This window comes from Antechinus flavipes, chromosome 1 (genome assembly GCF_016432865.1).
Source record: "Antechinus flavipes isolate AdamAnt ecotype Samford, QLD, Australia chromosome 1, AdamAnt_v2, whole genome shotgun sequence".
In the NCBI taxonomy this organism is placed as follows: Eukaryota; Metazoa; Chordata; class Mammalia; order Dasyuromorphia; family Dasyuridae; genus Antechinus; species Antechinus flavipes.
The window spans coordinates 332,867,206-332,885,214 of NC_067398.1; the positions used below are offsets into that span (position 1 = coordinate 332,867,206).

Genomic DNA, 18,009 nt, shown 5'->3' on the forward strand with positions numbered 1-18,009 from the left:
GCAAAGAGTAGAATTTTATTTTTCCTGTTATTTTTGCTTATTTTATATTATTATTACGTTTAAATTTATAGCATTCAATTTTAAAACTTTGAGTTCCAGATTCTTACCCTCTTCTCTTCCCTCCTCCCTATCCCCCTGCCCTCCATTGAGAAGGTAAGCAATTCTATATAGGTTATACATGTGTAGTCAGGCAAAATATTTTCATAATAGTCACATTAGGAAAGAAAATATAGACCAAAAAAAAAAAACCCTCAAGAAAAATAAAGAATATTTTTAAAAGTTTTCTTCAATCTGTATTCAGAAACCATCAATTCTTTTTTCTGGGTATGGATAGCATTTTTTTTTTTTTTAAATCATAAGTCCCTCAGAGTTGTCTTAATTCATTGTATTGCTAAGAATAATTATAGCATTCACATCTGACCATTTTACTATATTGTTATTACTTTGTATGCAGTACGTTTTATTTTGCATCAGCTAATGGAAATCTTTACAGGTTCTTCTTTTTTACAAGACAGTAGTATTCCATCATAATCACGTACCACAATTTATTCAGCCATTCCTCAATTGAGGAACATCCTCTCAATTTCCAATTGTTTGCCCCCAGAAAAGATGTATTATAAATATTTTTTGTACATATAGGTCCTTTTCCTTTTTGATTTTTTTATCTCTTGAGAGACAGATCTAGTAGTGATATTGAGAACTCCATCAGCAATGTATTGACTCGTTTTTCCCACATTCCTTCCAACATTTGTCATTTTCCTTTCCTATTCTATTAGTTCATTTTAATTGTTAATATTAACTTGTGATTTGAGTATGAGAAAATAATTTTATTAATATTAAAACTGTTGTGGGGTTTGGTGATTTTTTTTTTTTGTTGTTGTTGTTGTGGTAGTGTTGGTTGTTTGGTTTTTTTGTTATATCATTTGGTAGTACTATTGTTGTATGCTGTTTTATTCCAACAGCTACCCAAGTTAGTTGTTGGGTTTCTTCCCTCCAAATACAACTTATCTTTGATTATATAATGGAATATAGCAGGAAAAGTCATTTGTTAATAGAACTTTGATGGTAAAAATAACTAAACCTTTTGCTAAGTAGTAGATTCCTAGCTCTAATTTTATAACACTGCAATGTTGTTGCTAGTATCCTCAAAGTAGAGTGACTTTGATTTGATTTAACAATATAGGAATAAAACCTTAGTATTTAAAAGGAACCTTTTAGGAGGGAAAAGGACCCATATGTGCAAAAATGTTTATGGCAGCTCTTTTTGTAGTGGCAAAGAATTGCATGTGTAACCAGAAAAAAATCCAATTAAAAAAATAGCTTTTTATTTTCAAAATATAGGCAAGGATAGTTTTCAACATTGACCATTCCTCTCTTCCTCTTTCCTTCCCTCCCTCCCTCTCTCCCTTCCTTCCTTCCTCTGTTTTTCCCTCCTTTCTTTCCTTTCTCTCTCTCTTCCTTCCTCTTTCCCTCCCTCTCTCTTTCCCTCCCTCTCGCCTTCCCTCCCTCTCGCCTTCCCTTCTTCCTTGTCTCCCTCCCTCCTTTTCTTCTTTTCTCCCTCACTCCCTCTCTTCTTCCTCTCCTTTCCTCCTTTCCTTCACTCTTTCCCTTCCTCCTTCCTTCCTCATATGCATGGGTAATTTTTTAATATTGACCCCTACAAAACCTTCTATTCCAAATTTTCTCTTCCTTCCCCTACATAGCAGGATGTAATCCAATACATGTGAAATATGTTAAACTATATGTTAAATCTAATATATATCTCTTTCAAGAGTTTCTGTGATTCTGTCTATCCATCTCATCCTCTGCCATTATCTTTTACTTTTGCCTTCAATTTTTCCCAACATCAGGGTTTTTTTCCTGTGAATCCTGTTTTGCAATATGCACCAAAATGTTTAAGCTTCAGCTTTAGTATTTGACCTTCTAGTAAATAGATTAAATTGATTTCATTAATTACTAACTGATTTGACCTCCATTCTGTCCAACAGACTCAAAAATCTTCTTCTATGCCATAATCTGAAAACTTCAATTTCGCAGTGCCCAGTTTTTCTTATAATCCAACATAATGGTCACACATTGCTAGTGGAGAAATCATACCTTTAACTATATAGATCTTTGTGGGTAAAGTGATATCTCTGTGGTTCTATGCGTTTTTCAGATTTGCCATAGCTTTTCCTTCCAAGAAACATGCATCTTTTCATTTAACGGCTTCAGTACCAGTCTTTGAATCCAAGAATATGAAATCTGACACTGCTTCCTTTCTTTGCCCTCTTATTTGCCAAGAGGTGATGGGACCAGTTGCCATTATTTCTTTTTTAATTTTTAAGGTTTTTTTTGTGTGTGTGTGTGTGTGTGTGTGTGTGTGTTAAACTTCAAGTCAGCTTTTTACATACATTCTTCCTCTTTCACCCTCAGCAAGAAACTTCTTAATTCTGTTTCACTTTTTGCCATCAGATTGGTGATATCTACATATTTGAGATTCTTGATATTTCTCCTGGCAGCCTTAAATCTAACTTTCAATTCACCCAGGTTTGGCATTTTGCATGATGTACTCTGCATATAAGTTAAATAAAGTAACAATATGTAGCCTTGTCTGCACTCTTATTTCCAGTATTAAACTAATAGGTGTTCCATGTTTGCAGTTTTTCAAAGGCAAATAAGATGATGTGGTACTTCCATCTGTTTAGAACATGGCACATTTTGTTGTGATCCACACAGTCAATGACTTTAGTATAGTCAGTGAAGCAGAAGTAGATCTTTGGTCTCTAGTTCCTTTGTCTCTTTGAAAACCAGCCTGCTATTCAGGTAATTCTCAGTTGGCATATTGCAAACCCAGTTTTCTTTTTTCTTTCCTTTTTTTAATTCATAAATTTTTTATTCTACTTTGATCCAACTTAATACACATGTTCTTAATAATTATGCTTGGATTGTTTGTGAAAATTTCATAAGACATTAAACAAAGCCAGTCATCATCTTATATTTTGTAGAATCTTAAGCATAACCTTGCTAGTATGTGAAATGAGCACAGTTGTTTGGTAATTTGAATATTCTTTTCACATGGCCCTTCTTTAGAATTGGGATAGAAACTGATCTTTTCCAATCAAGTGGACACTGTTGAGTTTTCCAAATTTACTGGTAAACAGCATCATCTTTTAGGATTTTAAATAGCTCATCTGGAATTCCATCCCCTCCACTATAGTGTCCCTTTACTTCATTTTCTAGGATGTCTGGTTCTATTTACATCAGTAACCATATCATCATAGTTATCAGTAATATAAAGATTTTTCTTGTATAGTTCTTTTGTGAATTCTTAACCACTAATCCTTAATCTCTCCTTCTGTTAAATTCCTACTATTTCTATCTTTATCATGCCCATTTTTGCCTGAAACGTTCTCTTGATGAGTCTATTTTTCTTGAAGAGATCTCATCTTTTCTATTATTATTTTTACTTGTGTTAAATACAGCCTGTTTCTGTTTGGGCAGCTCTTTTTTGTTTTGCTGTAACTTTATTCATTGTGTTTGGCTGCTTAGATTTTATGATGTGCATTCCTTGACATGACAGCTTTTCAAATATTTGCAAATTTAGACCTCTTGAGTTTTCTCTTCTCCGAAGTTAAACGAACACCAACTTCCTCATAACATATAGTGTGCAGAATCTTTATCTTTCTGTTTGTTCCTCTTTTCTATATAGGAGGTCATTTTGCTTGCATATTTAACAATTTAGAGTATTGAGCCACAAAGTGAGAAATGTAGTGCTTTGGGACCTTTCTCTTAGGTATTTAAAAAAAAAAAAAGATATAAACATGTCTCTTTTCTTTAAAAAATATTTTGGGGGAAAAAACCCTTAAACCAAAAATGATTTTAATTCTCATGAATTATTAATGAATCTCAACTTCCCTGAACTTCTACGTACTAAGAAGATTGGACTAGATAGTCACTCAGGTTTCTTCCATCTGTAAATTTGAAACTTGGAGGTAGGCTTTTAGGAAGTATAAAGTATCTTGTGGTTTAATACAATAAAATAGTACCACTTAAAATATTGGAAATTCCTTTGATGGAAATTTAAATTCTTTTCATCTTAATCACTGTAAGCAGCTTTTTCTCAAAAGATTATTAATTGGTGATACTTTGATAAAGAATGAAACTACTGATAAATTATCTCATCTAAATCTCTTATAGGCAATAAATATGTGTGATATGGTTTTTTTTCAGCTAATTGTTTAAAATGCCTCATTTTGTTTCATTTTAGCAGTTTGTTTTAAAAATTTTGTATTTTCATATGACCAAGCAAAAAGTTATTTTCACATCAATTCATTCATAGGATTTTAAGTGTTACTACAACAAAAGTAGCAGCCTAAACAATCCCTACTTTTTATACCTTTTGGCATAGTGAATATGAAAAATGGTCAAGTTTTTAAAAGGTACCTACAGAGAATAGGTTATGATATAATTAATTTGACTTTCATCCTTAATGATTATCCCTTTTTAAATCATGAATTTTAGCATTTGACTCATTAAATTTCTTTTCCTTATTTTAGTCTCAAATGCAAACACAGGTACAGCAAGTAGGAATTGTACAAACACAAGCAATGGCGACTGGACCTACTGCAGATCCTGAGAAACGCAAACTGATACAGCAGCAGCTGGTACTCCTGCTTCATGCTCATAAATGTCAGCGACGAGAACAAGCAAATGGAGAGGTTCGGGCCTGTTCTCTGCCACACTGTCGAACCATGAAAAATGTTTTAAATCACATGACACATTGTCAGGCTGGGAAAGCTTGTCAAGGTAAGTGTATTTATCTAAAATCCCACTTCCAAAAAAGTTGCCATGAAATTTTTTCTATATTTAAGGTTCTATATTTGAAGTAGCCCAAATAAATGTTTTTACAATTCTATAATCTTAACATCAGGTAGTGAGTACCATTATAATAATTAGCTGCTGGATAGAAGAATGAGACATAGTTTTTCAAGATCATCAGGTGAAATTCCTATAGGACATTGTATTTTGTATTCAGAATTATGTTCTTTTTCCCCTTTTCCTCTCTTAACCCCAAATTGTCCATTGTGACATTCTTGCAAAATGCTATCCTGTATTTTGCTACTTGTTTATAATGTTTCTATTGAAAGTACCTGTCTTCTAGAATATTATTTTTTTAGACCACAGTAATTAACATAAAGACAGGGTATGATGTATTTTGTTATCTTTATCACAAATTTTGTTTGTCATATTTGCAACATGTTTAGCAGGTAGATTTCTCAGATTTTCTTTTGAATCATAGACTTTAATCTAAATCATGAACATTTGATCTTCAGATATCTAGAATGAATAAACCCAGCTACCATTATATATCCTGTCCTAGATGTACCTCCTTCCCTACTTCGAAAACCAACCAAACTTCCTTGTAAGTTAATTTTGCTGAGCATTAAAAGTGACATGGTTCAACCTATGTTTCTGGCCCAATTTTGAAGGGGATCTTGCTTATTTGTACTTCGTCAATTTTCCTTTTATTGTCACAACACCTATATTTATATGCAATCTATTATTTGCCATATGCTTTAGAAATATGTCTCATTTCATCTTCACAACAACCTCAGGAGGTAGCTGCTGCTATTACCAATTTACCAATGTGGAAACTAAGGCAAACAAATTAAATGATTTCTCAGGAATTGTTCTCAGATTGGATTTAAACTTGTGTCTTCCTACTTCTGTGCTCTTTCTCATGTGCCAGCTAGATTTATTTTACTTTTAAAAGTTCATTCAGTTTTACATGAAGTAGATTTTCTCACATGTACATAAATATCTTTTTTTCTTTCTCTCATCCCTTGTCCAGTTGTTATGAGAACAATCTCTTCTTCTTCACTGCTCATTTTAAAATTTATCTTTCCCTTTCTGTTCCTTCTTATCATTTCCATTTGTGATCCATGTTTGTCAGGCATATGAGTAATGTTAAGAATTTAACTATGTAATTCTTTCTCTTTCTCATCCTTTATTTCGTTAAATATCATCACTTAAGATCAATTTTTAAAAATTTCTTCCAAAAAATTTGTTTTGTTTTATATAATAGTAGTTTGATAAGGGGTAGGTAGGTGATACAGTGGATGGAGCATCAGCCCTGAAGACAGGAAGACCTGAGTTCAAATCTGGTCTCATTCACTTAATACTTCCTAGATTTGTGATCCTGGACAAAGTACTTAATCCCAATTGCCTCAGCAAAAATAATAATAATAATAATAATGTGATAGTATTGTTTGATACTGTTCTTCATTCAAAATGCTCAATAGCTCAGTTATTTAACAATTTAAATTGAGTTTTGTTGGCCTAAACCTAAGTACCATTAATAATGTTTTCATGAGAAATTAAGTGCTGAATTTCAAACAACTGTTTTACAAACACTTGGAACACATTATACCAATTGAGTTTGAACTGTTTTTTTTTTTTTCCTTAATTAAATATTAATTGCTATTTTATCTTTATGGAAATTTAGATTTATGATCTTACTAGTTTGAATACTCAATTACTAGCGTAGTTGAGTGATCCAGTGGATAGAGCTGACTACATACCATCCATTCCCACAAAATGATGTCTTTGGATATACAATGAAACCAGTACCTTAGCTTCCTAAAGAGGAGCTTTTGACCGATCTTCTATTTCGTGCCAACTTCTTTGTTTATTGGTTTAATTCATAGGTGCCTGAATCTAGTTACTTTTACTGGTTTTGGAAGTGTGACTTCAAGTATGTGCTTGATGATTAGACTGTGTGTATTTCCTGTCTAAGGACCAATTCAGTTACATCTTATGTGGCTTATGACCAGAAAGCTGACCACTAATTGATAATATTGTTTTGTCTCAGCAACTCATAGAACAGATAAAAAATGTAAACTGACATTAATACTGTATGGACCTGTAATATTTTGCTGTGCTTCAGCATTGATAAGGCAGAATTTGGTGGTTAAAAAATCCTAAGAATCAGTGCTCATTAACATTTGATGGTTCTGATTTGAAATCTTGGTCCAATGATTGGTGAGAATAGTGCTACAAGAACTGGCATATCTATATCTATATCTGTATCTATCTATCTGTCTCTCTGTCTTCACACTTATATTTTTATTAAAACTTTTAAAATTAAATGTAAATCTAAGTTTAAAATTTGGGATGCAAAGTAACATTTCATTGTTTTTCTGGTCATAGTTGCCCATTGTGCATCTTCTCGACAAATCATCTCCCATTGGAAGAATTGCACGCGGCATGATTGTCCTGTGTGTCTCCCTTTGAAAAATGCCAGTGACAAGCGAAATCAACAACGTAAGTGATCATTGGGAAAGATGGATATAAAACTTAGAAATTTTTCATAGAAGTTAACATCTATAAAAGAAAAAGTGGAGGATACTGCTGACCATAAAGTGTCATGGAAATGTACGATCTAGAACTAATATTATTGATTTAGCTTTATGCTACATAGCAATGTAGGAGATTTTTCTAAAACAGCATTTTGGAATTTCATGTATTCTTATATTTAGGTTTGGGCTAATAAAAAAGTGAAATCGGAATTACAGTTAACCTTTTTACCTGACCCGAAGTTCCACCCATTGTACCTCTTTTGGAGAGACAAATCAACCTCAGATTTTGAATTTAAGTAAGCTATTTAGAATAAGATAGCATTGCATGTGGAAGATAGGATAATTTGAAATGGGAAAAGTCTTCTTCATTGATTACTTATGTTTAGTAGGATGCTCCATATACTTCTGTGAGAAATATATTTATTTTTGTATCCATCTTAGAAATCAAAAACATAAATGTGTTTTTGTAGCAGTTCATTTATATATTTAGATTCTGATCATTTCTTTGTCACGGCATGATTAACTATGTGATTTATATAACATTTGACCAAAGTAATCTCAGTGATTTGTACTTAACAAGAAGACCAAAATAACTGCCTCATCTGTACTCTGGTCTAGTTTTTATCCTATAAACCTGGCCTTATGTAGTTGAGCAATTTTGTGTGTAGTCTATGCAGTCTTAGGAGGATGTTGGAATTATTCTAATTATACAATTATTTCTCCTTACTCTTTTTTCAGAAGGGGTCCCTCTGTCCCTTTCTTATTTTCACTTGGGTCCCTCTATTTTGAGAAATGATACATATATATACACACACATAAACTTGATCTTTTTCTCTTATAATTTTTATTTCTTATCCTAGCAGATATCACCATTTTCATAAGCACCAAGCAGCTTTTTATATTTTCCAAAATTAATGTTTTACATATGAACATTATCATAATTCCTGATTATCTTCTTAAAGTTTTTACTTTTGTCTATAGCGCAGCATATATTTGCTGCTTTTATTTCATTCTTTCTCGGTGGCATGAAGAGCTTAAAAGGGACCTTGGTTCTTGTAAGGTATTATGGGTTATTTGTGCTAGAGTTAGAAACATTTTGTTGTATAGGATTTTGTTATCACTCCTTGTATATCACTACCTGGATATTTAGGTGAGAAGGTATTGTACATTTATCTCACTTAAAGTAACTAAACTGGATAGCCAGTTTCACTCAAAAGATATATTGAAATAGTGAAAAGAGAAATTTTCACTTAAAAAAAAAACCAAGATAATTGTCTTTTAAGGAGCAATTTCTTCTAATTTATTTAGGTTACTTACATTTTCATTTTGTTTTTATTTTTGTTCATAATACATTTCATTGTATGCATATTTTAGAAGCACTTAGACGACTTACAGTTTTTATCTGAATTTTTCTAGTAGGAGAGTGGATGTTGGTTGCTTCTCCAAAAATACTGTTCTTTACTCTTCGTACCCACATTAGTGGTATAGAACTACATAGACTATGTGTGAGTGTCGTTGGGTGTTTTAAAGGATTCTTGTCATTCTACCTTTCAGGTTGTGAGTAAATATAATTTATGTGTAACAACCCCATTGTTATAAGATCCTTTGACTCTAGAAATAAACATTTTTTTTGAGCAATAACTTCTTGTTGATAGTGTACCTGATAACATGACAAGCAGTATTTTTAGGCCATATAGATATTTTACTTTCAACTTTAGATTTGGGGGTGTGGTTTTCTGGGCAATTTTATCTTTCTGAATATGCACTGCCGCAGTCATTACAAATTTTTGTGATGTTTTTTTTTTCCCCTTGACGGTCTTATGTGGTTTTTATAAAAAAAAAAAAAATTCATGTGGTTTAAAAAAACAACCAACATGCTAGTAGCTATGACTGTTGTGAAAATTGATTCAGTGTTGCTACTCTTAAGTGGTGAACCACAACTTTTCTACCAGTCATAATACAGGGTTTTACAAGGGCGATTTTATAATTTGAAGTCACTGAGAAAGATAGGGATTGCCATCATTCTAGGGTTCACTCTTTTGATACTTCTTTGATTTGTTTAAAAAAAAAAAAAAAAAAGAATACATTTTCCATTTCAAAGTTACAGATTTGAGTAGAATATATTTGATTTCAATAAATATTGTTTTTATTATGTGCTTTTGTAATTGAATTGAACACACTGGTGAAGGAAGAATTCTCATGTCATTATTTATAATACAAAGTAGTATATGCTTAAATAAATAGATAACAATCACTGTGGGGTAAGTGTTACCTTGGGGAAAAAAACTTCACTGAGATGAGGCAAAAGCTTCAGGGAGAATGCAGAACTTAAACCTTTGTTTAAAATTGTGGCTAAATGATGCAGTGGATAGGATGCTTGCCCTAGCTAAATTCAGTCTATCAATGGATACTTTTATGGTTTCTTTATGAATTTGAATTTTCTCCAGTAAGCTTTATATAATACAAATAGTTATTGCCTTTCAGTGTATTGACGACATGTCTCTCATATATATATATATATACACACACACACATACATACATGCATACACATACACACACATGTACATAGTCATATGAACGTATTTACATTTTTGCAGTCTTAAATTTGAGACAAACTAGAAAACCTAATTAAGTGAAAATAGAGCATATCATTTTCTGTACTGAGAAAAGAAATTTTATTTTTTATATTTTTCAGATATTTTTGATATTGGTCTTATCAAAGATCAGTTTAATATCTTAAAATGTACTGGTTTGATGTTTCCCAAAGCAATCTTGGGAAGTGATTGTTTGTTGGTTACTAATGTTGCTCAGCTCTTGTTCTAAAGCTCTTGTTAAAGAGCGCTTCAATATCCTGGATCGCTTCTGGAATTGTCTGTTTTAATACATATCTGGGGGTTCTGGGTTTAACTAGACTCCATGGAAAATGCTCTAAAGAAAGTAAACCCCACCCCTTCCTGCATCTCCCCCCTCCCCCGCCCCTCCCACACTTAATAATCAATTATATGTAAAGATAGTTTTCAACATTCTCTTTTATTATTTTTTGAATTCTAAATTTTTCTCCCTGCTTTCCTTCTCTTCTTCCTTAAGACAGCAAGCAATCTGATATAGGTTATACATTTGCAATCATAGTAATCATATTTTTACATGAGTCATGTTGTTAAAAGAAGAATCTGAACAAAACTGAAGAAAGAAAGGGGAAAAAATGGTGAAAATAGGATGTTTCAATCTGTATTCAGAATCCATAGTTCTTTCTCTGGATGTGGATGGCATTTTCCAAGAAAGTAAACTCTTGAGGAAGGTTCCAACACTTACCTTGAACTTCTTAACTGGCCTAAGCTACTAGTCTAGAGAGTGAGGTTAATGAAAAGAGTTTCTAACCTTGATTTATATTTGATTAAAATAACATTCCAAACCAATCCATACTTTTATTTAATTAGCTTTTCAAAGAAACTATTTTATATGAAGCTTGAACCAGCTTGGGTTTTTGGATTTTTTAATAGTGGTGTTGATGGTTCACAGACTGATCTTGGTGTACTTTTGTTAAGGTCATTTGTTTTGCTGATTAGTATTTGCTTGCTTGCAAATGTAAAGTGCTCATCAATGTTGTCCATAATTTCTGCAGGATAAAGGATGTTTGTTGTTGTTTTGTTTTGTTTTTGTCAAGGAGTCTTAGATTTGAGTTTCGAACAGTTTAGAATTCTAAAGAGAAAACTTCAGGACTTTGTAAAGTACTATATAAATGGAATTTAATTGCAAGATTACTAAACATATAGTAATTTTACTCATTATCTAGACCTCATTTGTTCTTCAAAATTTTTGACATTTACTCCCTGCTTTTAAGAATTTCTAATAAAGCAAATTTTTAGAATGGTTGGGGATTCTAGTATTCTGGTTTATAGCAGAACTAATTATAGTACTATTTATATTTCCCAAGAATCTCTTGCTTCTCCACAACAGTATGGAGTAAATCTATAGTTGAAAACAAAACCCAAAATCTGAGGTATGCTCTATGAAGCAGAGGCAACTTGGACCTTTGTATTCTAGAAGAGGGCTCTCACCATTATTGAGTTTATTCACAATTATCCCTTGTCTCTGTCAGACGCTAAGTTTACACAGTATATAAATACTTCTTTGGAGCTTTTAAGACACTTCTGCTTAATACACTCTCATTTTTGCAGCCTTTTTACACATATCTGGGCTCTCTTCAGTCTAGCCAAACCAGTCCTCTTATTCCTGTGGCAAAAAATTGCTTTTCTCAGTTCTTGCCTTTATACTTGTTTTCTCTGTGTTCTTTGTGTTTTAAAGCATTTTCTCACTTAAATTTCTTGGAATCCTTTGGATTTTTGTAAAGTACCACATAAAGGCTTAAGGCCTTCTCCCCCACCAGCTTTTCTTTGTCTTTTTTCCTGCGCTGTCCACGCCCTCCCTCCCCCAATACTGTTCATCTTCTTCTCTAATATTACTTTTTTTTTTTAATAGCTTTTTATTTACAAGATATATGCATGGGTAATTTTTCAGCATTGACCCTTGCAAAACCTTTTGTTCCAATTTCTACCCTCCACCCCCACCCCCCATGGCAGGTAGCAGCTGTTACATACTGTATGTTAACATACATGTTAAATATGTTAAAAGTATATGTCAAATATAATATATGTATACATGTCCACACAGTTATTTTGCTGCACAAGAAGAATTGGACTTTGAAATAAAGTACAATTCTGTGAAAGAAATAAAAAATGAAAGTGGACAAAAACAGAGGGATTGGAAATGGTATAACATTACTTTTTTTTTTTTTTTTTTGCTGTTTATAGGTGTAATATTCTCTCTAATATGTAATATTTTTTGTTGAGGTTTTCTTGGGGTCTCTGGAGGCAGCCTTCGTTTCAGTTCAATAATCACTACACAAGTAGCCAGGGGTTAAAATCCAAATCGTTTATTGTCTCTGTCTTGTCTCCTTTCCTGGGGCCCATTTAGCTTTCTTAGAGGCCTTTCTCTCTCCTTGGTTCCGAGAGTTTAAGCTCCTGCCTCCAGTCCTTTGTCTTCTCTGCTTCTGTCAGCTTCTTGAGGTCCTCCTAAATGTGTCTCGGTTTCTGTGGGGGAGGCAGGAGGACTGCTATTAAGGTCTCTTGTTTTCCAGTTCTGATTCTGGCTGAGTTTGTCCAAGCTTATATGGTCTCTTATCAAAGGTGTGAATCTTATAGAACTATAGTAAGTATTAAGTACATGTACTGAACTAGAGAACTATTAAGCACCATGCTAAACTAGATAACCATTGTCTCTATCAATTCCACTTACTTAGCATCTTCTTTCAAGTTCTGGCCCATAACATATAGGTACATATATATTCTGGCATGTATGTCATCCTAAAGAACTTAAGCTGCTTGAAAGGACTGTTTTGCTTTTGACTATATGACACCTGGCACATAGTAGGTACTTAGTAAACATTTGTTAATTGAGTAGTAATTTATATATAATTTTAACAGTCCTAGTTTGATTTCTCAGACCAAAGCAGATTAAAAGAAGGATATTGAAAAGACATTATGAATATTGACGGTAAGATAAGCGCCTGAAAGCTTATTACTTAATAATAATTTTGCATAGCATGTTCTATGGCTAAGTTGGCCTTATTCAAAGATTAAATCATGAGTAAAAAAAAATGAATGAAGAATGCAATATGTCAGTAATACTTTCAGCAAAAGTGTTTTAAATTTTAAATAGTAAATCATTACTTAGCTGAAAATTTTAATTTGTGTAATGGATCAGTTAATATACTAGTATTTATTAAGTGAAGGATCTGTGTCACACTAAGGGCAATATGAAGGCCCTTAGGTGTTCAATCACAGTAGCTCAGAGCCTTAGTTAAGAATATTATTAACTTTCAAGAAGAGGTTTATCTCTTTCTTAGTTTACATTTATATTTATCTTTTAGTTAACGCCTAAGTTTTTTTTTTTTTTTTTTTTTTTTTTTTAGTTTTTAAGGCAGAAATCTGAAGCATTCCTATTTTTAAATAAAAGAAAGGGAAAAGAACAGTTGAAGAAACATCTAGCAGCTTTTTTTTTCTCTTTCTTTTTAAAAAAAAAAGCCTTCAATTTTTAAAGGAGTGAATATTAAGGTAACTTTCTTTTGTTAAAAATCTGTTTAGATAACCAGGAGGAGGAGGAGCTAGAAGTTTCTTTGACATTCTTCTTTCAACCTTTGTTTTGCCTCTTGCACCATGCTACCTTTCTAGCTATCTTATGTGCCTGAGGCTACTGTTTCCTACTTTATATGGAACACTCTTAACCTTCTTAGACCACATACTTCTTTATTATAGTATCTTTTTATATGCAATTATCATTTGGATTTTATTTTGGTACATTTTAAATAACATTGAGACTTTTTGTGATTTGGTTTATTTTCTTCGGATATCTGTCTTAAGTAGTGACATGTTACAAATGCTTAACACGTTAATATTTTAGTAGCCATATCATTAAAATATTTGAGTATATTAAATTTTTAGAAAGATAATTTAAAAGGAATTGTACATAACGTATTTGTGATTTGTGTATTTGTCATAAAATGAGAATTAAGAACTTACTTTTCATTTGTAATAATGGGCTGCATAGTGTATAGAATTGGGTCGAATGAATTTTGGTGAGTGGGGAACCTGAATTTTCTTGTTAGAAATTAAAATGTTTTGTGTAATTAGAAGGATTTTTTAAAAATTATTTTAAGTTAATTTGGGGAAGGTAGGTGTTTTTGTACTGGTTACATATTATACTATTGATTAGTCTGCTGGGTGAGAGAATGTTATTGATCTCTTTAATTCTACCAGTTGTCTGTACAGATATTTTAAAGGGTGCTTTTAACTATGTTTTAGGTTTCCTGATACACTGATCTTTTTTCTTTATAGAATATTCAGTGAAAAGTAGATTGTAAAGGGAAGCTTAAAAATAAGCTTTAGGAGGTATAGGATCAAAATTATTCATTGACTACTTTCTAGGTTCTAAGTAGGAATCTGGTGAAAAGAACGGAAGCACAGATCAAATCTTTGATTTGTCAGGGGATGGAAGGGAAATTAATGGGGGGAGGGTATTAAATTCAAGGAATTGTGGAAGTGAAGTTGGCAAAGAAGTTGATTTCCTTTTAATCTATATTATATCTATATTTCTGTATATTTAATTATTTACATGTTATCCTCCCTTAGAACTCCCTGAAGGTGAGAGATTCTTCAGGATACAGTATTAGTGAATATTAACAGTTATTTGAAAAGAGTTTTTAGTTGATGAACTTCTTTTTAGAAGAACCTTTTTCCCTACTCATCATTTAAACCTTTTTTGAATTATTTTGCCATGCACATATATTTGTTCTTTTTAGACATAAGGAACTTAAGGAATAAAGTTGAGATCAAAAGGCATAGAATACTAGTATAGGGCTACCTTAAATCATTTAAGTCTAATAAGTTGTAAAACTGAAATGGATTTGAAGTTTTAAGTAACAATTCATAATTTACAATTTTATTCTCCACTGGAGATGCTTCAAGTACAGGTTAAGTACTACTTTTGCGCCTTGTTTTTCTTTCTAAACTAGTTGCCTATCTATCTTTTTTCCCCCTCCCTTCTCCCTTTCTTAAATTTAAACTTGGGCATGATTACCTCACCAGATTATGAGTTCTTTAATCAAATCCAGCTAAAATTTGTTGTGTTTATTGTTAGACACCTTATATTGTCATTGTCCTCCTGAGTATACATTTTATGTGTATAACATTTTATATGCTTCTCAGTAAAATTTATGAAATGAATGAATGGAATGGGATTTATTTATTTTTTATTTTTTTTTTTACATGTCCAAACCATTATTTTGTTGTACAAAAAGAATCGGACTCTGAAATAGTGTACAATTAGACTGTGAAGGAAATAAAAAATATAGAGATTGGGACTTCTGTGTAATGGTTCTTAGTCATCTCTTAGAGTTCTTTCACTGGGTGTAGCTCCTTCAGCTCATTACTGCTCCATTGGAACTGATTTGGTTCATTTCATTGCTGACGATGGCCATGTCCATCAGAATTGATCATCATACAGTATTGTTGTTGAAGTATATAATGATCTCCTGGTCCTGCTCATTTCACTCAGCATCAGTTCATGTAAGTCTCTACAAGCCTCTCTGTATTCATCCTGTTGGTCATTTCTTACAGAACAATAATATTCATATACCACAATTTATTCAGCCATTCTCCAATTGATGGGCATCCACTCAGTTTCCAGTTTCTGGCCACTACAAAGAGGGCTGCCACAAACATTCTTGCACATACAGGTCCCTTTCCCTTCTTTAAGATCTCTTTGCAATATAAGCCCAATAGTAATGTTGCTGGGTCAAAGGGTATACACAGTTTGATAACTTTTTGAGCATAGTTCCAAATTGCTTTCCAGAATGGCTGGATATATTCACAATTCCACCAGCAATGTATTAGTGTCCCTGTTTTCCCACATCCCCTCCAACATTCTGCATTATCTTTCCCTGTCATTTTAGCCAATCTGACAGGTATGTAGTGGTATCTCAGAGTTGTCTTAATTTGCATTTCTCTGATTAATAATGACCTGGAGCATCTTTTCACATGGCTAGAAATAGTTTCAATTTCTTCATCTGAGAATTGTCTGTTCTTATCCTTTGACCATTTATCAACTGGAGAATGACTTGATTTCTTACAAATTAGATCAATTCTCTATTTATTTTGGAAATGAGGCCTTTATCAGAACTTTTGACTGTAAAAATATTTTCCCAATTTATTGCTTTCCTTCTAATCTTGTCTGCATTGGTTTTGTTTGTTCAAAAACTTTCAATTTGATATAATCAAAATTTTCTATTTTGTGATCAATAATGATCTCTAGTTCTTCTTTAGTCATAAATTCCTTCCTCTTTCACAGGTCTGAGAGGTAAACTATCCTGTGTTTCTCTAATTTATTTATAATCTCATTCTTTATGCCTAGGTCATGAACCCTTTTTGACCTTATCTTGGTGTATGGTGTTAAGTGTGGGTCAGTACCTAGTTTCTGTCATACTAATTTCCAATTTTCCCAGCAATTTTTGTCAAACAGTGAGTTCTTATCCCAAAAGCTGGAGTCTTAGGGTTTGTCAAACACTAGAATATTAAAGTTATTGACTGTTTTGTCCTTTGAACCTAACCTATTCCATTGATCAACTAATCTATTTCTTAGCCAATACCAAATGGCTTTGGTAACTGCTGCTTTATAATATAATTTTAGATCTGGTACAGCTAGGTCACCTTCATTTGATTTTTTTTTTAAATTAATTCCCTTGAAATTCTCGACCTTTTGTTTTTCCATATGAACTTTGTTGTTATTTTTTCTAGGTCATTAAAATAGTTTTTTGGGAGTCTGATTGGTATAGCTCTAAATAAATATATTAGTTTAGGTAGTATTGTCATCTTTATTATATTCGCTCAACCTATCCAAGAGCATTTAATATTTTTCCAATTGGTTAGATCAGACTTAATTTGTGAGGAAAGTGTTTTGTAGTTTTGCTCATAAAGTTTCTGATTTTCCCTTAGCAGATAGATTCCTAAATATTTTATACTATCAGTAGTTACTTTAAATGGAATTTCTCTTTGTAACTATTGGATTTTATTAGTGATATATATGAATGCTGATGTGGGTTTATTTTGTATTTTGCAACATTGCTAAAGGTGTGGATTTTTTCTAATAACTTTTTAGTAGAATCTCTGGGGTTCTCTAAGTATACCATCATATCACCAGCAAAGAGTGATAATTTGGTTTCCTCATTACCTACTCTAATTCCTTTAATCTTTTTCTCAACTCTTATTGCCAAAGCTAGCTTTTCTAATACAATATTGAATAGTAATGGTTGGAATGGAATTTAAGTTTCAGCAAAGAAAGCGTTTATATTGCCATATCTCAAAAGCTTTTATTGAGATTGTAGAGGATTGAGTACAAATGATAACCTGTCAATCTTTACCCTATTTGTTGGCAATCAATGCCATTTAAGAAGAGCTACAATGGAGATGGGGATGCTGTTGTGGTATAGCTAACTAATAATTTTGTCTACTGAAGGGATCAAATTAATAAATTCAAGCAACAAAAGCAATTAAAGTATGCTTTAACTTATAGTTCCAATAAGATCAGTGTCCCTCTAAGTATTTCATGGGATTTAAAGTAAATAAACAATAGTCTTTGCCCTTATATGAGATATATTCTAGCTCAAGAAAAAAAAAGTCATGTAATAGCCCTAAACTATTCTTTTCTCATTTAACATATTGTTATCTAAAACTATTAACATTCATTTGACACTTAAATTTAAGCTTTCATAGATTTGAAGCACATGTAATAGAGCATTGCAATTGGAAATGGACAATTCTATTTTATTACTCTGCTTAAAACTTGTGTAACTTTAGACAATTCATCTGTATATTAGAGATAAAAACCAATCTCACTAAATTGTCCTGAGGAAAAACAATTTACAAATTTGTAAGTATGAGTTGTTGATAATCTTGCATTAAAACTTAAGCTTTGGATCCTTGTTCTCCAACTTTATGAAAATGCCTTGTAATAAGTGTCTTTGTCTCATACCTCTGAAACCTCCAATACTAATGATAAGTTATGAAAGGTACATGCTACAGGAGGTTGTTGTACTTTTAGCAGTTATAATTAAT

The 18,009-nt window shown here is 32.3% G+C and overlaps 1 protein-coding gene across 1 annotated transcript in view; it reads left to right on the forward strand.

The window, feature by feature from the left end:
- Positions 1 to 18,009, forward strand: part of CREBBP (CREB binding protein) — a 164,088-nt gene that overhangs the window by 83,945 nt on the left and 62,134 nt on the right. Inside the window, exons 4-5 of the mRNA XM_051967730.1 lie at positions 4,539 to 4,788; positions 7,192 to 7,305. Of these exons, the coding sequence (XP_051823690.1) occupies positions 4,539 to 4,788; positions 7,192 to 7,305 (364 nt within the window). The remainder of the gene's footprint in view (positions 1 to 4,538; positions 4,789 to 7,191; positions 7,306 to 18,009) is intronic.